Source organism: Python bivittatus, unplaced genomic scaffold (assembly GCF_059951505.1).
Source record: "Python bivittatus isolate LINGU-HERP-01145 unplaced genomic scaffold, Pbiv_v1 ctg000960_np1212, whole genome shotgun sequence".
NCBI classification, from domain to species: Eukaryota; Metazoa; Chordata; class Lepidosauria; order Squamata; family Pythonidae; genus Python; species Python bivittatus.
In genome coordinates, this window is record NW_028277124.1 from 10,605,949 (window position 1) to 10,630,874 (window position 24,926).

Below are 24,926 nucleotides of genomic sequence, written 5' to 3' on the forward strand. Positions count from 1 at the left end.
TAACCCAAATTGAAATCCTTCATCAGTCTAGCCACTCTATGCAGCCGCTGAAGTGAGTTGCAGCTCACAAGAACTTCGGGTTAATAAAAAATAAAATAAATAATAAAAGCTGATAATTAGAGAACATGCTACCAGACTCTTGATTTTTTGCCATCATAGACTAATACCTCTTTCCTCCTCCAGTGTTGGTTTAGAGTCCTAGGAATGCCTGGAAGCCTCCTATCTAGGCAAGCTGCTTTTCGTTTTTTGCCTTGTTGCTGCCACCTGCTAAAGGTGTATTCTCTTTTAAATTCATTCAAATTTATGGCCTAAGTGGCCCTTTCCAACTCTGCTTCCACGGCTTTCCTTTCCCTTCCTGCCTGCAGCACCAGCCTCCTGACCAGTCTTCTCTGTCCAAGCCTCATCTTACTATCCCTGCTACTCCTTGACAGCGTGAGAGACAACCAACAGGGGAGGAAAATGTGGCAACCAACAGAATAATTTCAGCAAATCCAGTTTAATACATTTAGGCATAATTTTTCAGTTAAAGGGAAGTGGCTGAAATCATTTTTCTCAGTGGGTTTCCAGAATGTCAACAAGCAACTATAATTTGGCAGGCCAGCACCTAGCCAAATGACTATGCTCAAAAGCAGGGTCTGATCTGGTTAGTATTTGGATGAGAGGCTACAAGCTAATATTCATACTGTTACTAGGAAAATTTTGTGGACTTGTCTAATGAAGTCACAAGAAGCCCAACTCAATTCAAGGAAGACTTACCTTTTTTTAAAGATTTTTTTATTCCACCTTTATTATTTTTATAAATAACTCAAGATGGCAAACATATCAAGGTGGCAAACCTTCTCTTCCTATTTTCCCCACAGCAACAACCCTGTGAGGTGAGTTGGGCTGCGAGAGAATGACTTGCCCAATGCCACCCAGCTGGTCTTCACACCTAAGGTGGGACTAGAACTCACAGGCTCCTGGTTTCTAGCCTGGTTGCCTTAACCACTAGACCAAACTGGCTCTCATTAAATTTTTAATGTTTTAAGATGAATTTGTTTACACAGTGAGTTGGTATGAATTCAGTTCCTCAAAAAATAAGCTTTAGAGTGTGGGTGTTCTAATTATCACTCCAACAAAAGTGAAGAAAATGATCTCAAAGCTCTGGGGAGAAATATCTAAACACCAGTGGGGGAGTATTTCAATTTCTGAAACTTACCTCAACATGGCTGCTCTTGAAAAAAAGATAACTGACTGAAACACAGAACAGAAATTGGAACACAAAAAAGGACTGCTCTTATTTTCAGTTCACCTGGACTAGTTTATCATGGAGTATTTCCTCAACCTGGAACCTCAGTGACGGTGACTGGGATAAATTCCAATAATAAAAGCCACTTAAGTAGAGTTCTGTAACAGTGGGGATCAGAAAGGTGTTTTGCTTTAGACCTTTTTGATCAATCTTATTTACACTGATACTGACCAGTGACCAAGTGGAAAAATCAAATATTTCTTCAGCAAGCATGTTTCAGAAGTGATAAGAGCTTTTTTTGTTGAAAATTAAGACTACTTTCTGCAGCAGCAACTGGACTATCAGAAAAATTCTTGCTATGAGTGCAACCAGAGATCAACATTCTAATCCCATCACGGTCTACTGCAAGCTTTTGGTACACCTTCTGGATGTCAATGATAACATGCCTATATTCAAGTGATCTGGGCAAGGCAGGCATTGGAGGGACCATGTTATCTCAACAGGTGCTATACAATTTTCACTGAGTCATAAAATCATAGGCAGAGATGAATCACATTCTTTTGAGACTTTTGGCAAAACAGCTGCATGCAAACCCTGGAAAATACAATGAATGTGGTGTTTGAGATGATTTTGAGTCAGGTAGATTCATTCTGGGATTCCTGCAGCAAATTTCAGCACATAACAAGACACAAGATGTTGAGAGAAATGCTACTGAGTTGAAACTGGCAGTTGCAGAAACAATAATTTCTGTACAAAAATATGCATACATATGCAAGAAAGCAAAGTTCCAACCATTTGGGAAAGAACTTTCCTTGAGAATGAAAATGTTTTGGGATGATACCTCTTTTCCTTCCAGATACTATCTTGCTGACCTAATTATATACCTGCTCTTTCTACAGAAATGCTGATTCTTCTTTTGCATGAAACGTGCTGCAGGAATTGGTATGGTAGGTCTCCTTTCAGACAAGACAGTCTGAAGCATAGCTTTTCTTTCCTTAATGTAAACCATTTGATTATTGAGACAGTGGGTTTTTCCACTACATTCCAGTTTTTTGGAGTGTATTAAATTCTTTTTAGGGAAGACATTCTAATTGCCACACTAGACATTATGATCCCACTCACGTATTTGACATTAAGCTGCTGAACTCTTTCTAAATGCTATTTATGAGAGCATCAGTAAATGTAGATTATGAACCAGTTTAACAATTGTTTCTTATACCTCTGTGTATTTTATGAATTTCCTAACTGTATAACTGCTTCGTTACAGCAATATTTCAGCATGCTTCAAGACCTCTCAGTGTCCTCTTGGAATCAAAGCCATGCCATCACTGAATTCTAGTCATCCAGAAAATTCTGCTTCTTAGGTTCTGAAAGCCATGGGTGAGATCTGCCCCACAGATACATGTTTATGGATGCAGTATTTTCATGACCTGATTGTAACAGCACGTTCAGTTGTCAATGCTCTTAAGTGATCAAACACCGAGCACAAATTTTCTCCAAAACATTTAATCAGCACCACAAATAGTTAGCTTGGTAACTATTCTGCAAGTTTGTAGAGATGTTGTCTTATGGCATATTAATATTTCTGCTTTCCTCAGGTTAGTGAGTGCAGAAATGTGTAGGATGAAATAGTCCATCAAAGCTGGGTTTGGTTATAATATTCAATGATAACTTCTTACCTCAGTGCCAGGTAAGAAGGTATACATTTAGGAGATGATTAAATATAACTTTGAAATGTCTATCTCGTTCTGATCTTATAAAAAGTAAGTCAGGACCATAACCATCATTTTTCAAGTTTCTGAAAAGGAAGTTTCCTCATGATCTATGTTAACTAACTACTATTCCTGAAGAGCAGGGGAAAGGCTGTAGTTTGATGGAGATGTCATCAGGGAACCCCAAACAGGCTTGCAGTTCAAAGCTATCTGCCATATCCTCCAGGCGTCCTATGCTCCATGAGCGAAGCAGGCCAACAGCTGGCTGTCCCAAGTGAGAAGTCAGTGGCTGATCAAGGCTCTGAAGGCAGGGACTGGACAGACAGGTTCTTTCTGCCAGTGGTAATTCATCCTGGTTCTGCATAGCTGAGAGAAAGAGTGCAGGTATCACAGAGATTCAATTTGTGCTTCATGTAAAGCCAAACCTTGTTGTAAACATGTTGCTGTACAAGCTTTAATGGCTGGGTTCACATCTGAATCCTAAACTGCATTATGGTTTACCAAAATTTGTGATCCCAGCCTCAGTCGTTCACAACATAACTAGCCTATAGCTGCAAGACAGTGCACAGTGGAGATGACAAAAACTAGTATGTGCTTTCCCCTATTTTTCCAAACATTCTCCTTGCCCATGATCACTTATTCAACAGCAGAGGTCATTTCACCTGCCTCAACCCTTTTATTCTTTTTACTGCTATCTGGTCCATCAACTGAGTATCTGCTGTTTTCTCTTTGCTGGTAATTCTTTCATCTGGTTTGGAGGATTGCAAAGCCTTTTTCATAAGCTGGGTTTAGAGTCAATAAGGGCAACCTCTCCAAAATGTAAGGTTCCCAAATGATCTGGTTCAGAGCTGTTTGTGCTAACAACAACATCTAAAAATGCTTTGCAGCTAGCTAGCCATCGGTACAGGGAAAAGGCTTTGCTTAATAACCTAAACATGGCATCCTGCTTTTGGAACACAGTGCCAAAATTCTTCTGATAATTCACCAGGGAGGCCAGAAAACTCCTTTGTCTGCTTTGCTGTTGTTACCTGCTTTGTACCAGCAGCAGAGAAGCCATTTAATATAGCGGTACTGGGCCAGGAGGTGTCCCTGATGAGCTGCCCGCTGGTAATAGAGGATTGCCTAGAAAGAAATAGCAACATCTGAGAAAAAAATATTACCACTTATTGAAAAAACTGCTGGGGAGGGGATTAAGTTAATCTGTCCTTCGCAGAATATATATAATCTAAAGATGGTCAGATAGATTTGATAGATAGACAGACAGGATATTGAAAAATATTTTGTAGGGCTGCTTTATAGCTTTATGTTAATAAGGAATCTTAAAAGGTAATTTATTTTGTAATGAAGCATCCCACAGATATTCTAAAGCAAAGGTAATTAACCTGTAGTCTTCAAAATACTTTTGCAGTTTTTAGGACCCAATCTGACTGGACTACTGAATGCATGAAAAGTCTAATGTAAGTACAAAACATTCAAGAAAAAAGCCTCCATCCCCCAATTGAAACATCCTGGTTCAATCCACTTTGCATGCCACTTTAACTCTCTGCTGTCCTAAAAACCATTATGCACAGCCCTAAAAAGACTGTCCACATCTGTTGGAACACAAAGAGAAGTTTCACTTCAGCAAATCTACTTACTTCCCTCTTTCATTAGGAACACAAGGAATATAAAGAATAATGCTGAATCATTGAATTAGGAACCCCTTGTTCTGCCTTCCCAGATATTTATTTTTTTATTAGATTTATATCCTACTTTTTGTACAGGAGCTTATAGCAGTGTAGATAGTGCTCCCTCCTCCTATTTTTCCCCATAACAAAAACTCAGTGGTTGGACTGAGAGAGGATGATGGGCCCAAAGTCAGCCAAGATTATAACATGTTCCAAATTGTTTTCCCTACTAACTGCACTTGGAAAAAAAAACTTTCCATTGCCTCCAGTGAAAGCTTTTTCCAAATATAATTGCAACATAGAATGTTATCCTTATCCAGTTGTAATCCCACACAATAGGTAATTACTGTGTAGCTATCTACACTAGGCAAGGAAAGTTTTTTTTTTAATCCCAATTGGTATGGGATGGGGCAAGGCAAGGAGGACAACACATGATAACCCATAAGGCCAGAGATTCCCACTCCTGCTTTAAGCACAAATGAAAGCAGAGGGCCCAGGTTTCTACCCCAAAAGCAAGGCACCTGAGAAAAAAAGCTGAAAAAACAAAACAGCTGGGAACAGCTTTGGAAGCAGCTGTGTGGATTTTGCAAAACATGTGGCAACTTTAACACTTCAAAGAAAGGTGCTCATTAATGCACTTTGTGAAGCATCTTGCTTGAATACTTTGCAGTCTTAGCTATGAATACTGAGAAACAGAATATTAGTAGCTTGTATCTACTTTAGAAGGAGAGCAAGGTTGGTGTAGTGGTTAAGACACCAGGTTAGAAACTGGGAGACCATGAGTTCTAGTTCCACCTTGGATACAAAGCCAGCTGGGTGTCCTTGAGCCAGTCACTCTTTCAGCCCTAGGAGGGAGGCAGTGGCAAACCACTTCTGAAAAACCTTGTCAAGGAAACTGCAAGGACTAGCCCAGGCACTCACCAGAGTCAACCCTGATTTGAAGGCATGCATGTGCACACAGATAAAGACACAGAACCTACAGAAGACAAGGATATCCCAGACAAAGGAGGAATTCCTCTAATTTCCAACAGCGTTTAAAGCTGCTGGACTGTACAGTTTCATAACATATCCATTCCTTGTGTAAGTGCTACAATTTATGGTAGGCAGATTTTCTTCTTCCTAGGATGAAGTCTTGTAATTCATCAAAAACAAATAAAATACATGTGAACTCATGTTAATATAGAAATGGCACATTGGCCATATATTTTATGGCTTGATACACAGTTAACAGCTATAGCCCTCTCTCTCCCTTCATAATCTGCAATGTTGTATAACTGCTGTGTGCTTCTTTTGCACACTTTCTTAACACTTTCCAACAAAGATAATTTTTTTGCAGTGAAGAAGCAACAAGATAAGAGAAAGCAATTCAGCTATTCAGCTTGTCTGTGTGTTCTAGGACATTTTTTTTTTTTTTAATCTGCTTTCAATTGTGACCGATTCTACGGAGACTGCCTGGACAAGTCCCTGCAGTTTTCCTGGCAAGGTTTTTTGGGAAGTGGTTTGCCATTGCCTCCTTCCTAAGGTGGAGCCCAACTGGCAGTCGCAGGAAATTGACTCTCTTCCGTTGCATCCAGCAACTGGCAACCGATTCCCATTTTCCTGTGCAAGGTGCCGCCAGCGTTTTTCCTTCCAGCAGGGTGAGAGTACCTATTTATCTACTCGCTTATACTTTCGAACTGCTAAGTGGGCAGGAGCTAGGGACGAATGTGGGAGCTCACATTGCTGTGTGGAGCTTGGGCTTGAACCACTGAAGTGTCGACCATTTCTGGCCAGCAACTTCCAGCGCCATTAAGCTGCTGCGCCACTGTGTCCCTTAGGACATACTAGGCACTTTATAGATAATAAATGCTTTTTTCCCTCCAATTTTTCTACATAAAGAGGTAACATATAGGCTGAATAAAATAAATAGGACTGGAGGACCTTAGCCATGTTCTTTGTAGTGCCTCTTCCATGTTCGTAGCATAAGCCTACATTGTACTGGGCTTTGCTATAGTTCTGATCTGCAGCCAGCTTGAAACAGGAAAAAGCCATTTTGTACTGCTCAGCTTCCATGTTTTCAAGCCCTGAGAAAACAATATATAACAATAAAAAATTCAGACAACAATGGTACCAGTACATTCTTTAAATTGAACATACAATCATTCTCTGTCTCACTCATATAGAAATAACTTCAGATCTAATTCTGAGGTTGTCCTGCAGGAGACAGCTGTTAAATGTAATTGCACCAAATTCAGCTATCAAATTATCAAATTTGGTCTTATACAGGATCCTTCCACACTACGTGGCAAGAAAGACTTGTTATTCTGGTTTTACAAATAAATGTAACTCAGGTTTTTAACATGGCAGAGATTATTGGAATAACATTTTAATAAGCATACATCTTTATGGCTCACTAGACATTAGCTTGTACACAAATTTTCCTTCAGTAAATGAGTGAATATATTCTGAAGGACTTATCTAGGCAGAATCTGAATATAGTGAAAAAGGATACTGTCGCAGAACATGCACTCTCCTTATATTCCTGGAATCACTATTTCTGTCATGTATTCTTACTGAAATGGGAAATTTACTACTATCCAGGTACAAGTGGAAACCTTAACCTACAACCTTAAGGCAATTATGCCCATACAGCCTGCTTGATATTGAGCATTGACACTACTGGCATCTGTGGAGACAAACTTGCTTAAGCAAAATCCATATAGGACATTTCTGACTTGCCTTGCTGACAACTTTCTCCTTCTGAAAGTGGAGCACGAACAAGAGGACAGCTATTACTGACTTGATGCTAATCAACATACAATATTTAGTTGAGGAAGTGAATGTAAAAAAAACCCAAAAGCAAGCAAGAAACACCAGAGTCCTTAATTTTAATGGAAATTAAAGCTGAATGATTTGAATACATATCTTGGACTTAAAAATGGAGATTTTAATAAGCTCAGAGCAATGATAAGTAGAATTTCTTGGTTGATGAGATTAATAGGAAAAAAAGAACTTAAGTTGGATAGAGAATCAGTTTGGTGTAGTACCTAGAAACCAGGAGGCTGTGAGTTTGAGGCCTCCCTTAGGCATGAAAGTCGGCTGGGTGACTTTGGGCCAGTCACTCTCTCTCAGCCCAACCCACCTCACAGGGCTGCTGTTGTGGGGAAAATAGGCAAGCGTATTAGGTATATTCACCACCTTGAGTTGAATGAATAAATTTTTTTAAAAAAATAGATAAAATCTAGTAATAATAGTAATAAAGCAAAATCTCCTTTAATTCAAGGATGGCTCAAGCTTAAGACACATGTCCATGTAATTTCTTAACAAACTCAGAATGTTTTTTCAACCTCCCAGTCTAGCTTGTAGCCCTGGGATTTCACGGTGGTTTCCCATCCAAGTACTAACAAGGTCTACCCTGCTTAGTTTTCAATCCTAAATAAGACTCGTGGAATGCTGGTGAAAAATCCTAAAAAAGATATGAAATAAAGCACCTTTTCAAACAATTCCAATCAGGAAAAAAATGAAGGAGTGCAGGCAAATCACAGTGTGCAGCTCAAGAAGCTTAATGAAGACCTGAAAACAAAAAAGGACATAAACAGGAAGTAGAAAGAGGGAGAAGTCACCACAGAAGGGTACATAAAAATAGTCTGGAACTGTACCAAAGGTATCAGGAAAGCTACTACTGAGAATGAACTGAGGTTGGCAAAGGAGGCCATGAACAATCAAAATAATTTCTATAGGTATGTTCAAAATAAAAGGAAAAGTATTATTGCTGAATGAAGATACATAGTCCTCGGTTAATGATGGTAATTGGGACTGGAATTTTTGTCACTAAGCAATGTGGTCATAAAGCGTGACAACTGCATCGCTTAGTGATGGCAATCCTGGTAGTCCCCATTGCTGTTGTTAAGCAAGGACCACATGGGTTGTTAAGTAAGGACTTCACATGACCATGATCTGGAAGGAGGCAGGGATCCAGAAGTGCTTGCTTACGCCTGAGTCCCAGGCAAGCAGGCTGGCGGCCGAGAGCTATGGGCGGTTGGGATGGTGCTATGGAGTATGGGGAGGCAGGCAGGTGCCGTGGGTGGGTGCTATGAAATATGGGCGGGCGGCTGCTCCAAGTGGGCACAGCAGAGTAGGGTCGGGTACTATGGAGTATAGGTGGGCAAGCAGCTGCCGTGGAATACAGACAGGCGGGTGCTATGGAGTACAAGTGGCTACTACAGAGTATGGGCAGGTGCCAGGGGCAGGCATTACAGAGTACAGGCAGGCAGGTGCTGTGGGCAGATACTATGGAGTACGAGATCCCCATGCTGCCCTGGGGCTCCTCAGAAGAAAAAATGGTGGCAGCAGGAATAACTTGCGACTTCCTGCTGGTTTTCCCTTTGACTTTGCTTCTGGGAATTTGTGATCTTCCCTGCTGGTAAGTCCCTCTTGTTCAATGCCATCAAAACTTTGAATGGTCGCTGAATGAATGGTTGTAACCTGAGGACTACTTGTAGCAAAATGCTATGAAATCAAGAATGGCAGTTGGATTTACTGTGATGTACCTTTCTGGTCACCAAAAGATGGATCTGACAGGAAAATAACTTCTTGCTAGAAGTCTGGGCTATCCTTCATCTCTGGAGGTGTTTAAGAGGCTGGACAGTCACCTCTCAAGGATGGTTTAACTGGCTTTCCTGTACACTGCAAAGGACTGGACTAGCTGATCTTTATGATCCCTTCCAACTCCACCATTCTATGATTCTAGTTCCCCAGCCCTACTAGGGAAAAGAGAAGCAGATACCAGAGGAATAAGGAAGCCAGCTAAGTGATTAAACAACCAGGGTAAACAACCAGGGTAATTAATCAGCATTGTGTATGGCAAATTCTTGCCTAGGAGTACAGACTATAAAGGCTTCTGAAAGAGAAAGTGCAAACGGAAATTCCTTCTCTGGATAAGGACTTCCCATTCTCTCAGATGGGTGCTGTGCTGTGCCCTGGTGCTGAGAGAATGAGAATGAACAGAAAAGAGAAAATGAGAGAGGATGAGTATGGATATGCATGTGAATGCATACAGGCATTTAATATTCTAAATCAATAAAGCTTTATCATTTAAGCTCAAAGTTCTCATTATTTGTTGCAAGTTCCTAGCTGCCTCTAGGTTGAAATTCTAGGGAAATCTCCCCCTTTATCAGAGCTGGCCAGAGTCAGCAATATAACACAAAAGCAGTAAACAGCCAATGTGCCATTTCAGTTAATCAGTTAGTGTGTGTGTGTGTGTATACAGTTGCAAGAAAAAGTATGTGAACCTTTTGGAATTTCATGGTGTTCTGCATTAATTTGTCATAAAATGTGATCTGACCGTCATCTAAGTCAAGAGTATTGACAAATATAATGTGCCTAAAATAATAACACAAAAACAATTCTGATTCTTCATGTCTTTATTGAGAACAACCATAAAAACCTCATAGTGCTAGTGGAAAAAGTATGTGAACCCTTGAGTTGACCTCAAAAAAGCTAACTGGAGTCAGATGTTAGTATACCTTGTTAAGTCTTAAGAAAATGAGTTTGGAGGTGTGGACTACAGCCACGTTGACTGATAAAAACCACTCAAACTTGTTGAGTTTGCTCCTCACAAGAAGAATATGCTTATGTGAGCCATGCCTCGCCAAAAAGAGCTTTCAGAGGATCTACAATCAAGAATTGTTGATTTACATAAAGCTGGAAAGGGTTACAAAGTGATTTCAAAGACCTTAGAAATTCACCAGTCTACAGTTAGGCAAACGATGTACAAATGGAGACACTTTGGGACCGTGGCTACTCTACCAAGAAGTGGGTGCCCAATCAAAATGACTCCAAGAGCACAACGAAGACTCATCAATGAGGTAAAGAAACAACCCCGAGTGACAGCCAAAGATTTGAAGGCATCATTGGAACTGGCTAATATCTGTGTTCATGAGTCTATAGTACGTAAAACCTTGAACAAGCAGGGTGTCTATGGCAGAAAGACACCACAAAGGAAGCCGCTGCTTACTACAAAGAACATTGCTGCACTCCTGAAGTTTGGGAAAGAGCACATTGACACTCCACAGCGGTATTGGCAAAATGTTTTGTGGACTGATGAAACAAAGATTGAACTATTTGGAAAGAACATGCAGCATTACATCTGGCGTAAAAAGGGCACTGCATATCATCGTGAAAACATCATCCCAATCGTAAAGAATGGTGGAGGAAACATGATGATTTGGGCCTGCTTTGCTACATCAGGGCCTGGCCAGCTTGCAGTCATTGAGGGGAAGATGAATTCCCAAGTGTATCACAAAATTCTTCAGGATAATGTGAGAATGTCTGTACGTCAGCTGAAACTCTGTAGAAGTTGGGTGATGCAACAGGACAATGACCCAAAACACCGGAGCAAGTCCACAACAGAATGGTTTCAGAAAAAGAAAATCCGCCTTTTGGAGTGGCCAAGTGAGAACCCAGACCTCAACCCAATAGAGATGCTATGGAATGACTTGAAGAGAGCCATACACATGAGATGTCCAAAGAATATGACAGAGCTAAAGCAATTCTGCCAGGAAGAATGGGCTAAAATCCCTCCTGAACAATGTGCAGGTCTGATCCATAGCTACAGGAAGCTCCTGGTTGAGGTTATTGCTGCCAAGGGGGGCGGTGTCAACCAGTTATTGATTCCAAGGGTTCACATACTTTTTCCACTAGCACTATGAGGTTTTTATGGTTGTTCTCAATAAAGACATGAAGGATCAGAATTGTTTTTGTGTTATTATTTTAGGTGCAAATTTGTCAATACTCTTGACTTAGATGACAGTCAGATCACATTTTATGACAAATTAATGCAGAACACCATGAAATTCCAAAAGGTTCACATACTTTTTCTTGCAACTGTGTGTGTGTGTATGTATGTATGTACACACACACACACACAATAGTATCAATTAGACTATAAATCTTCTGAAAGAGAAAATGCAAACTGAAGCTTCTTCTCTGGATAAGGATTTCCCATTCTCTCAGATGGATGCTGCACTGGGAGAATGGGAGTGAATGGCAAAGAGAGGGGGTGAGCATGGGTGAATGAATGTGGGTATTTAACATTCTAAATCCATAAAGCTTTATCATTGTTAGAGCTCAATGTTCTCACTATTTGTTGTAAGATCCTAGCTACCTCTTCACTGGAATTTTAGGGAAAAAATTAGAAAAAGTAGTTCTATTGAGTACTGCATATGTGATTTTTCAAAATAAATCCCCCTTTACCAGAGGTATGCAAAATGACTTCCTCCAAGAAGCCTAATTGCAGCCCCTTGTGGGCTGTTGATCAAAACAAATGGGAGGAGCTTGAGTGTGGGCTGAAAGGGGAGAGAAAGGAAAGTGACTGTAAATAAGTGGATTTTATAAAAGATAGGGCCAACTGAATTTTGGGAGAAAATTTTCTAACAAAGGCTAAGATTGAAACTTGAGATTAATAGAAGAGAATATATATAGCTCAGGGTTGAACTGTGGAGTCCTTGGGGTTCTCTGAGCTTGGTTGTTTTCTTGCAAACGTTTCATTACCCGGCTAGGTAACATCTTCAGTGCTAGAATGTAGGACAGACAGGTAGAAGGCTAGCAGAGTGCATCCATGAACACCAGGTAGCAGTCAGAAGACATGATGAAAACTCCTTAATCTTACAACACATGGACAGATTTAACCATAGTTTCAACAATGTGACCTCGTCTGTGTTGGAGCCAATATTATTTGGGACGTACCCATGATTACCATGAAGCCACAAGCTACATTAGACCCCTCTCCTGGAACAGGTAGACTGAAATCCCCCAAAAGTTTTAATCTTGGCACCTCTGATAGCAGCCTCAAGATGACACCCAGGAACTTGTGGAGGGCCGCAACTGGGCAGCTCACTAACAATAGCCCTAGCCTATCCCTAAGGCTCAATTCCACATAGGAACACTCATCCAGTCATCTCTGGGGCAATGTTCTCTGTCACCACAAGGGTCTCCTGTACCATCAGAGTTACCAATTTACCATTGTTTCTGTTTTTACGAGAACTCAAAATTGGTGTGAGTACAGGCCATATAATACTGTAAACCTTTCTTTCAAACCACTGGCCAGATGAAAAATCTACTCTACTCCCAGTACTATCTGAAGAGCACTAGATTGGGGAAGGCTGCTATAAACATGTCCAAGTATCTGTGGGTAAGCAATCTATAGTAACATTTTATTACCAAGGATGTTGGATGCCACTGAAATACTGGCTTGAAATGTTTCTTGCACTTGAGAAGCAGCTTCTTTAACAGATTCTTCCTCTTCTAAGTTACCCTGCACAGAAGAAAGGCAAATATCAACACTACATACATTTCTTGATAACCTTCCATATTTTTTACACTGAAGCGGCAATTAATGATAAAGGAGGTAGAAACTTAGGATTACTGAGGCATAGTTGTTAGAGGAATTACAAACTTGATATAATTCTCTCTTGACAAAATTACACAATAGTTAGACAGGTTATTTCAATAGTGTGATCAATTATTTTTATATCTTGGAATCTGTTTGCTATTGTATAACTGATCTTTTAAAAATATGTTTGTAGTAACATTTAATATTTTGTTTTACAACCATGTTTTTCTTCTGTGCTACAGCACTCTTCATATGTCATTTATCTGGAAAAATATTTCCAAATTAAACAGCAAGACAAGTGCAAGTACAAACCAAACTTCTAACCTGCAGAAACACATCAAACAAATATAAAGCAAGATTTAAAAAGCAAAAAAATGAAACAACATTTTTGAGCTATCTTGCTTGTTATCTGTTTCTGGCTTACTTTTTAAATATGGCACTGAACATAACAAATCTCTGCATAGTTTTATTGCCTTCTGCTGATCCTTAATTATAAACCTTTGGAAACAGACTCTCAATTTTTTGAAAAGTGCTTAGTTTATTTAAAGCAGTATAAAAATAAATCATAATTTGCTCTTGTTCTTTTTTTGCCTGTCACTAGTGTTAAAATCTCATGTCCTTAAAATTTTTGCCCACTGAGAATGCAATTGATTGATGTAATACCCTTGTGATTACAGTGTGGGTACATAAATTTACAAAGGTCACCAATTGATAACCCCAACCTTAAACCATTTCACATGAAAAAGGTGCAGGACAGCTGAAATATGTAGACATAACTGATTGGTGTGTGAAATTCACTGGTGGGTGAAATCTTTTTGGCAGGCAAAAAATTAAGGAACCACTACTATTTGATTATGCATTACTCTCTTACTCAGTTGATGGCCAAAATCATAATACACAAAGGAACATACACTGAGAGGGATCATATCTCAGTAGAGAAAATATGTTTTGCATGTAGAAGATCCCAGACTCAATCCTTGGTATCTCCCTAGCAGGACTGAAAAATTCCTAACCTAAAAATCTTAGATAGTTGCTGCCCCTCATTTAAAAAAAAAAAATTGGCTTGATCATCCAGTTGACTGATCAATAAAGCAGTTCCTAATACACAACTGTCCAATGATTCCAAGCAGCAAATGCAAATGCCCAGTATCACACTGTAGGTTTGGTCCTTCCAATGGAAAGGATTTTGGATAACAGTCTACAATTATTTTAAACAGTCAATGGCTGTGGAGACATCTGAAGAAGGGAGTGAAAGAAAATAATGAAAATGTTTTATTTTTTAATGATTGGTGAATCAACAATTAAGGAGTACTGCATTCTCCACTTATGCTGAACACCAGATGTTTAGAGACTTCCTGAAGTTGCTAAATATGTTAATGAATATGTATGAGTACTACAATCTCAGGAAATGGTGCAATTTTTTGAAATGCAACTTTATTACTCAACTTTGAAAGCATTTAAGTAGAAATGTTACTATAGAAGACTTTAGAGATCTTCATTAAGTAACAAATATCTTTGCATCAGCTTTGGCATCCTGAGCAATCCTTTAGTATTTATTTTTTTAATGTATACCTTGACTTCCTACATGTACGATATGTGAATATGAGTCTGCCCTCTATAATATGTAGCTATGCCCAAGTTGGACAGCAAAATACAAATAGACAATAGAAAGCTAAAAAAAGCAGACTGATTGTTTCAAAATATCCCAACTATTCTTTCATTTTTATAGAAATGCACATACAGTTCATGAAAAACAAAATAAAACCCAGACCTTGTATACTGAAGGCTAGCTCTTTACATTTATGACTGCAATTTTGAAAGTTGCTTGCAAAATCCAAGGATATATTTCAAACCATACTATAATCAACTGTACCTACTTCTCTACATAGCAAAAATAATTCTCATTTATATTTATGGCATAATTAGTAGGAAACCATCCCAGAAAAATACTTTTGGTTTAAGCAATTGCCAATAGGTACTACATACAGTGGGGCAAAAAAGTATTTAGTCAGCCACCAATTGTGCAAGTTCTCCCACTTAAAAAGATGAGAGACGCCTGTAATTTTCATCATAGGTATGAACTCTCAACTATGAGAGACAAAATGGGGAAAAAAATCCAGAAAATCACACTGTCTGATTTTTAAAGAATTTATTTGCAAATCATGGTGGAAAATAAGTATTAGGTCATCTACAAACAAGCAAGATCTCTGGCTCTCACAGACCTGTAACTACTTCTTTAAGAGGCTCCTCTGTCCTCCACTCGTTACCTGTAGTAATGGCACCTGTTTGACCTTGTTATCAGTATAAAAGACACCTGTCCACAACCTCAAACAGTCACACTCCAAACTCCACTATGGTCAAGGCCAAAGAGCTGTTGAAGGACACCAGAAACAAAATTGTAGACCTGCACCAGGCTGGGAAGACTGAATCTGCAATAGGCAAGCAGCTTGGTGTGAAGAAATCAACTGTGGGAGCAATAATTAGAAAATGGAAGACATACAAGACCACTGATAATCTTCCTTGATCTGGGGCTCCATGCAAGATCTCACCCCGTGGGGTCAAAATGATCACAAGAATGGTGAGCAAAAATCCCAGAACCACATGGGAGGACCTAGTGAATGACCTGCAGAGAACTGGGACCAAAGTAACAAAGGCTACCATCAGTAACACACTATGCCGCCAGGGACTCAAATCCTGCAGTGCCAGACATGTCCCCCTGCTTAAGCCAGTACATGTCCAGGCCCGTCTGAAGTTTGCTAGAGAGCATTTGGATGATCCAGAAGAGGACTGGGAGAATGTCATATGGTCAGATGAAACCAAAGTAGAATGTTTTGGTCTAAACACAACTCGTCATGTTTGGAGGACAGAGATTGCTGAGTTGCATCCAAAGAACACCATACCTACTGTGAAGCATGGGGGTGGAAACATCATGCTTTGGAGCTGTTTTTCTGCAAAGGGACCAGGGCGACTGATCCGTGTAAAGGAAAGAATGAATGGGGCCATGTATTGTGAGATTTTGAGTGAACACCTCCTTCCATCAGCAAGGGCATTGAAGATGAAATGTGGCTGGGTCTTTCAGCATGACAATGATCCCAAACACACCGCCCGGGCAACGAAGGAGTGGCTTCGTAAGAAGCATTTCAAGGTCCTGGAGTGCCCTAGCCAGTCTCCAGATCTCAACCCCATGGAAAACTTTTGGAGGGAGTTGAAAGTCCGTGTTGCCCAGCGACAGCCCCAAAACATCACTGCTCTAGATTAGATCTGCATGGAGGAATGGGCCAAAATACCAGCAACAGTGTGTGAAAACCTTGTGAAGACTTACAGAAAATGCTTGAGCTCTGTCATTGCCAACAAAGGATATATAACAAAGTATTGAGATGAACTTTTGATATTGACCAAATACTTATTTTCTACCATGATTTGCAAATAAATTCTTTAAAAATCAGACAATGTGATTTTCTGGATTTTTTTCCCCCATTTTGTCTCTTATAGTTGAGGCATACCTATAATGAAAATTACAGGCCTCTCTCATCTTTTTAAATGGGAGAACTTGCACAATTGGTGGCTGACTAAATACTTTTTTGCCCCACTGTAAGCACCCCTTCAATACTCCAAAGCACCTTTTCCCCTTCAAATCTGAATGCTGCACAACCTTAATCATTAGCATACAACAGGGAAAATGTTTTTATGCTATCTTTCCTCCAGAAATCTAAGAAAGCATACACCTCCATCTTATCTTCATTGCTCCATGAGACAGGTTAAGCTGAAAAAGTGAATGGCCCAAACTCAATTAGTGAATTACAGCCGAGTAAGGTTTGGACTCTGTCTCCCCAGATAAATTTGTGACACCAATGTCTAACAAAGAGGACTCCTTTTAGAAATAAATTATGACATGTTTAACATACTTCTGTATTGTCTCATATTTAATATTTCATAACACAAAGTAATCATTAAGGATAGTAACCTTGACTGATTGAGACAATCATCATCATCATCCCCTAGTGTGGCACTACCTTGATGTAGTTGTGGGGCTTGTGTGCTCCAAGGAGGATGAGAGCTACGCCAGAGGTTCAACCATACTGGACAGGTTTTGTCAGAGGAGCCAGATGAAGAGTGTCTCTCCCATAAACAATACGGTGAGACCTAATTTACAGAAACCTATACCTGATCGGTTGTCGCCTGGGACAACAAGGACTATACTAAATGTTCTAGTTCCTGGACATCTGGTGACAAATGGGATACAGGACTCAGGACTGTTGGCTGAGCAACCAGGGCCAGCAGCTGCAGGACTACTGGAAGAAAAGTTGTTTACCTGTTGCAAATATACAAAGAGTCACCTTCCAGGGGAAATGGGCGGCATACAAATTTAATAAATAAATAAATAAATAAATAAAATAAAGACCAAAAACAAAAAAATAATCTGCTATTACAAATCAAGTCCAAAGAGAAGAGGATATCTGAAAAGAACGCACCAGTTCTGGAAAGAACAACATCCAGAATCAGGAATAACAGAACAGAGGCTAGCAGATCAACATCAATTTATAATGCGAAATACAGTATTCACAGAAGTAGAACTGGAAGAATTGCAAAGATCTATCCAGGGCAAAGAAATCGAAGCCTTGCCAGAAGTAGCTCAGACTGTAGAGGCAAAGCAGGGGGAATTGGCAGTAGAGGAAGCCAGCATAGCTACTGAATCATTTTCATTCCAAACCAGGCACCCTCCCCTCTGCCTTCTCCTCAGAAAGAACAAAGCCCTCTAATTAAAAAACAAGAGGAATTGAAACAAAGAATAACTGAGCCTTTAGAACAGAATAAGGTTGCCTCCATTGAAGCTTATTACAAAGAAACAGCTAGCATAAGTATTAAAAGATGCCAATACTGTAATATCACATATAAGCACCACCTCACTGCAAGAAACAAACCAAGTAATGTACAGCACAGCTGGAGTTACAACTGAATACTTTGGGTGCAAAATCAACAAACAAGAAAAAAAGCCAAACAGTGTACCACCAAAATGGAAGATCAGGTTGGAAAATAAGATCAGCATGCTAAGATGAGATGCAAGCAAGCTAGAACAGATGAAATAAAAGAAGCTGAAGAACAAGAAGAATTCCTGATTGAGAAATATCACCTAGAAACAAGGAAGATCAAAGAAGTACTAGAAATAATGAAGCAGCAAATAACAGCCATAAGCCAAAAAGATCAGCAGATACAAAGCTCGAATTGCACAATACACACAGAATCTCCAATTTCAGTCAAATTAGAAACGATTCTACCAATCCATCAATGGAAAGACTGCAATGAACCAGTTAACACCAGACAAAGAAGAAATAATGCAATTCTGGGCGAAGCTATGGGACAAACCAAAGAAATACAACAAGAATGCAGCTTGGATAAAAGGAGGTTGATAAGAATAAAAAAGATGCTGAAATGAGAGAACTTAACAGCAGAAATGGTGGAGATAAGAGCAAGGAAGATCAAGGTCAGCACCAAGTGAAGATGAACTGCATGGTTTTTGGTTGAAACATCTGACTGCTCTGCACCCACTCATTGCCAAGCAGTTTAACAACATACTGCAAGGAGGTGAAATTGAAGATTGGTTAACATACGGCAAAACCTGCCTGATAATGAAAGATCCAACAAAAGGGGCAGCACCAGGCAACTACAGGCCGATTACCTGCTTGCCAACAACTTTCAAATTGCTAACTGGTGTGGTAGCTGATGCAGTCCAACAGCATCTAGTTGAAAACAAACTCTTTCCATCTGAGCAGAAAGGAAACCGCTCAAACAGCATAGGAACAAAAGATCAGCTCCTAATTGACAAGATCTTGGAAAACTGTAAAAGAAGGAAGACCACCTTGAATGTAGCTTGGATTGATTACAAGAAGGCATTTGATTCCCTGCCACATGATTCAATAATCAAGTGCCTAGAAATAACAGGAGTCATTAAAAACATCAGAAGCTTTGTGCAAAGATCAAAGGAACAATGGAAGACACAGTTGCTGGTCAATGGTGATAGACTGGGAGAGGTTAGTATCAAGAGAGGAATCTTTCAAGGAGACTCACTATCACCACTACTGTTTGTCATTGCACTGATTCCTCTGTCAACAATACTGAAGAAGTCAGGCCATGGCTATTAAACATCAAAAACATCTGCCAGGTTATCCCACACCCTTTACACGGACAATCTGAAGCTGTATGGAAAAATACCATCTGAAATAGAATCGCTGCTCAACACTGTCTGAATATACAGCCAAGATATTGCAATGGAGTTTGGACTGGACAAATGTGCCAGCCTTACCATCAACAAGGGAAAAAATAATGAAAACTGAAGGAATCAAGATGCCCTATTGAAGTAACATCAAGAGTCTGGATGAAGAAGATCACTACAAATACCTGGGCATCCTTCAAGCTGATAACTTCAAGCACACTGAAGTCAAGAAGAAGGTTAATAGTGAATACATCATGAGGGTGAAGATCTTAGTTCAAACTCAGTGCAGGAAATACCATCAAGGCAATTAACACCTGGGCAATTTCATCATTAGATACACAGCTGGAACAGTGGACTAGACTCAAGCAGAACTAGAAGCCCTGGACAGGAAGACTAGAAAAATAATGACAATGAATCATGTCCTTCCTCCACCCAGCAATGGTGACAGACTCTACTTACCAAGGAGCATAGGTGGGCGTGGAATGTTGCAAGTACACCAGACAGTTGAAGAAGAAAAAAGGGCATTAGAAGACTATCTGAAGGACAGTGAAGAAGATGCAGTGAAGCTAGTACAGCATGAAGGCTTACTGAACAGTGAAGAGACCAAACTGGCCTACAAGAAATACCAAATGAATAATAGAAAAGAGACATGGCAAGGCAAAGTATTACATGGCTAGTACACAAAAAAACTAGCAGGCAAAGCAGATAACAACAAGACCTTGCAATGGCTAAGAGCAGGAAAGTTGAAGAAAGTGACAGAGGGGCTAATTCTGGCTGCACAAGACCAAGTCTTAAGAACAAATGCATACAAAACCAGAATCGAGAAGACAGCAACAGACAGCAAATGCCGCCTCTGAAAGAAGCTGAAGAAACAGTGGAACACCTAGTTAGCTGCTGCAAGAAGATTGCACAGGCTGACTAGAAGCAACAGCATGACAAATTAGCAACAATGGTGCATTGGAATATCTGCAAGAAATACCATTTGCCTGCAAGCAAGAACTGGTAGGACCACAAAACAGACAAAGTCATAGAAAATGAAGAAGCTAAAGTGCTCTGGGACTTTAGAACACAAACAGACAAGCACCTGCCACATAACCAGACTTAACAATTGTTGATAAGAAAGACAATAAAGTCTGGATAGTGGACATTGCAATAGCTGGAAACAGCAGAAGAGGAGAGAAAAAACTGGATAAAATCACAAAGTACAAAGACCTGCAAACAGAAATAGAATGTGGCAAAAGAAAGCAAAGATACAGTAGTACCAATAGTAATAAGTGCCTTGGGTGCAATCCCAAAACATCTGAAGTACCACTTGAATACCATCGGCATTGACAAAATCACCACCAGTCAATTGCAAAAGGCAGCTTTATTTGGAACAGCTTACACCTTGCGACGATACCTTTAGCACCATCAAACAATATCTGCCTATCCCAGGTCCTTGGGAAGGACTCAATAGATGGATAAAAATACCAAATCCAGTCTAAACAACTGGCTGAATGTGCGAATGATGATGATGATGATGATGATGATGATGATAATAATAATAATAATAATAATAATAATAATAATAATAATAAAAAAAAATGTATATGCCACCCGACTCCCAGCCACTCATTTCATATCACACCAGCTGCTTCTCCACTTCTGGACCCAGTCTGAAGTGAGTCTTTTAAACCCAGAATAGCCCTGAAACAGAGTATCTCAATGAATGTCTTCTCTCCTGTGCACATGTCTGGCATTGCAATAATCCTGTCAAAGTTACATTTCCTAGGAGCTACTTATAGCTGAAGCAAATTACAGCACTATTTTACAGCTATTGCAGCCATCCATTTCACAAAAAACATCTGCAGCTCAAAATCTCCTGTGTGAATTGCTAAGAGGGTTTAAACATTTTCTGTTGCTGTTGTTAATCCAGAAATTAAACAAAATAGTTAAGGTAAAAAATAGGGACACAAAAAATGGGAATGAAAACAGAATTGGAGAGTGTCAAACAAATGAAACTTCTATAAACTGAGGACTTCATTTTTAAATAAAATGTACGGATAAGGATATTGTTCAGTAATACATTATAGGGATGTAGGTTACGCATATAAAACCAGGATTTAGACTTCCGATCTAGTCTCAGATACCTATTTGAAAAATCAAGTTGGCAAGGAAGGAGATGGGTTATTTTGGCACTCCTTTTTTACTTTTTTGCTTGGCTCTTGCATTTTATGGATAAAGGATAGGGATCCACATATAGACATCTAATTGATAAATCAACCTTTTCAAGGCCAAAGGCTTGTACTATGCTTGCGGGAGTTTGAGAAGCCTAACTGATAAATTCAGCATCGAACCTTTCTCAAAAATGAGATAATCATAGAGTTGGAAGGGGCCATTTAGGTAATCCCTAATTAGGTCAATCCCCTGTTCAGAACAGGACTCTAAATCAAAGCACCCCAGACAAATGGGATGAAGATCCCCACCTCTCTAGGTAACTTGTTCCATTGTCAAACTGCTTTTACTATTGGATTTTCCCCCCTTAATATTCAGTTAAAATCTGCTTTCCTGTAACTTAAAACTTTTATTTCATGTTCTATATTCTTGGTGAGTGGGTAACCATATAAACTGAACAAACGAACAAATAAACAACAGAAGAAGAAATGTTGATCCTTTCTGTATTAGAAGAGTGCTACTACCATTTTTCCCTAACTCAAGATTAAACATAGCCAGTTCCTTCCTCTTAATATGAATTAATTTCTAGTCCCCTGATAATCTTTGTTGCCTGTCTCTGACTCTGTTCCAATTTCTTTGAATCCTTTTTAAAGTGTGGTGTTCAGAACTAGATAGAGTATTTGAGATGGAAACTGACGCAAACACAATATAGAGGAATGACTACTTCAAGTGATTGGGAAATTATACCTCTGTTGATGCAAAATTGCAATTACCATTTTTGTAGAACGTTATACTACAGACTCATATTTAGTTTCCAATCAACTATTATTTCAACATTTTGTTTTACAAGTGCTATTATTTTGTTAGGTATCTTCATTGTGCGCCTATACATTTGTACCTGTCAAATTTTATTTGGTTGCTTTCAGCTTATGACCAATTTATCAAAATTATTTTTAATGTTCTTTCTGTCTTCTATGGTATTAGACATTTTATTCTATATATCATCTGCAAATTTGGTAAGCATTCCCTCTACCTCTTATCCAAGTAATTAATAAAACATCCAGAAAGTTGTTCCACTCCATTCAGCGTCACGTTTCTATCTCCTCTTCTGAGTTTCAGCTTCATAATCTGTTTGAGGCATTTTTCCTGTTCCTGGGATGAACATAAATCCCCTCTTCCCATCTGGCTACCTGCTTTCTCTCACTGAGTATTTCAATACACATTTCTGAAGCAGGCTCCATCTAAGCTCCAATACTTACCTGACTACTTCTTGCCCCATTCTATTTCTCCCCACACTTCCTTTTCTCCACTACCACCTGTTCCTGGCTGCTTTCTTATTCTTATTCCTTTTCTTCCCCTTTATTTTTATCCTGCTGTTGCTATAGATTTCTTCTTGTCTTCAGCTTTGCATTCTGAAACTTACTTAAATGGAATATTTTCTTCTTTCTGCCTTGCTTACTCTGAGCCAAGTGGCTGTAACTATGACACTTGCTGGACAGCAAGAGTTTATGAACATATAACATGCCCCATTTATACTACCGTTAGTACAATCATTTGCAGTTCTCATCTTAATCAGGATGGTGGAGGACAGGACAGTGAACTCTAGAGATCCTATAAGGAATGTAAGTGCAGGTAGTGATCCCTATGAGATGCAAGAAGAGCGGCATAACAAAAAATACAGAGTTGTGGACATAGGTGGATAAAAATCTATGAGTTTCTTAAAAAAATCTTATTATGATCAAGCCAATTTCAAAACTTTCTTTAAAACGTTTCACTAAAAATTAACATGGCTTAAATTTACATTGATGAACCCAATTACGCTACTTAAGTTACTAGATTTGGTAACTGACCTCACTAAAAGTGCAGAAAGGTCAATGAATAAAGAATTTGAATTGATGCAGTAGATCTTGATGAAGCAGATCTGGTAAAGTAGATGTCTGCATATTAAATCCAAGGTACATGGGAAATGAATAGAAAGTGAAACATGAAATGACCAGTACAGATTCCTGCACTCCTGAGGATATGTAAATTTTTGGTCCTGAAGCACACCTTCAGAAGACACAGAGTTTGGGAATATTTCAGTTAAATTCTAATTCAGAAGGTGAGATAGACAAGCTTCAAAATGCAAGTGGTACAGCAAAGAAATGCAAGGACTGGTTGCCCAAATGAAGTATCACTAAGATAACTGTTTCTTTTGAAGATGCCGAAGGAAGTACTGTATGTCAGAACCTGCAGGATGTTCAGGGTTGGAATTTATGTCATTATATTTTTCATTTTAAAGATGGTCAGTGAGAAGGCAGAACATCTTAACTAATATTTTACATCTGTCTTCTCTTAGAATGGAAACAAAGTCTTAGCTGGAGATTGCTGTGCCACTAGTGGAAGGAGGGAACTGCAGTTCAGAGCGCAGAAGGAGAGGGTGAAAAAACACTTAGTAGATGAATTCTGGTTTCCAGGGCCAGATGAGTTACATCTGGAGTACTGAAGGAATGAGTAGAGGTGATTGCTGAACTGCTAGCCCTAATCTTTGAGAACTCCTGGAAAACTGATAAAGTCCCAGAAGACTGGAAGAGAGTAAATGTCCATATCTACAAAAAAATGGAAGGAGACAGACCTGGGATATTATTATTATACCTGTCAGCTTAAAGTCTATACCAGGTGAGCTCCTCAAGCAAATTATTAAACAGCATATAACAGCTTGGATAGGAATGCAACAATTAACAAGAGCCAGCATACAAACAAGCATGCCAGATTATCCATATTTCCTTTTTAGATAGAGTAACTAGCTTTGTAGATAAGAGAATGCTATGAATATAGTGTACCAACTTCAACAAAGATTCAACAGTGATTTTCATGATATCCTCATTTATAAAATGGCAAAATATGGATTAAATGTGCAATTGTTACATGGCTTTGAGTACTCATAAATAGCTCCATATCAGTTTGGAGAATTGTACCAAGTTGAGTGTCACAGGGTTGAACACCTATACTGTTCAACATTTTTATTGAGGACCTTAATGAAAGGGTTGAAGAAATGATTTTTACCAATGACACAAAACTAGGAGGAATGGCAATTCTTTAGAAGAGGAGATTCACAAAGATCTAGACAGGCTTGAACAGTAGGCCAAAACAAACAGGATGAAATTTAATATAAAGAAATGTAAAATTCATGTACCTGGGGAGAAAAAAAAAATGAAAGGCACAAGTATGAGATGAAGAAGACCTGGCTTGGCAGTAATATATATGAAAAAGATCTGGGAGTCCTTGCTGACCATAAATTAAACTAAGCCAGCAGTGTGATGCAGCTGCTAAAAAGACAAATGTTATCTTGGAGTGCACTAACAGGAGCACAGAGTCCAAATCAATGAAAGTAACTGTTCCATTCTGTTTTCATTGATCAGACCTCATCTGGAATACTTTGTTCAGTTCTATGCACAACAGTTCAAAAAAAACACAAGCTGGAGCACATTCAGAGGAGGGCTGCCAAGATGGTCAAGGGACTGGAAATCAAGTCCTATAAGGAATAGTTAGAGCAACTAGAGAAATCTGAAGGGAGATATGACAGCAGCCTTCAGATATCCAA

The 24,926-nt window shown here is 39.3% G+C and overlaps 1 protein-coding gene across 4 annotated transcripts in view; it reads right to left on the reverse strand.

Moving 5' to 3' along the window:
* Positions 1–327: 327 nt before the first annotated feature.
* Positions 328–24,926, reverse strand: part of DELE1 (DAP3 binding cell death enhancer 1) — a 48,113-nt gene continuing 23,514 nt past the window's right edge. For 3 of the 4 annotated variants that reach the window (XM_088131448.1, XM_088131446.1, XM_088131447.1), the window contains 4 exons: positions 12,807–12,900; positions 6,528–6,670; positions 3,969–4,062; positions 328–3,306 (listed from right to left, as the gene is read on the reverse strand). In XM_088131448.1, the coding sequence (XP_087987574.1) occupies positions 3,056–3,306; positions 3,969–4,062; positions 6,528–6,670; positions 12,807–12,900 (582 nt within the window). In that variant the 3' untranslated portion in view covers positions 328–3,055. Of the gene's footprint in view, positions 3,307–3,968; positions 4,083–6,527; positions 6,671–12,806; positions 12,901–24,926 lie in introns of all 4 variants that reach the window. The other variant, XM_088131449.1, reaches the window with a different exon arrangement.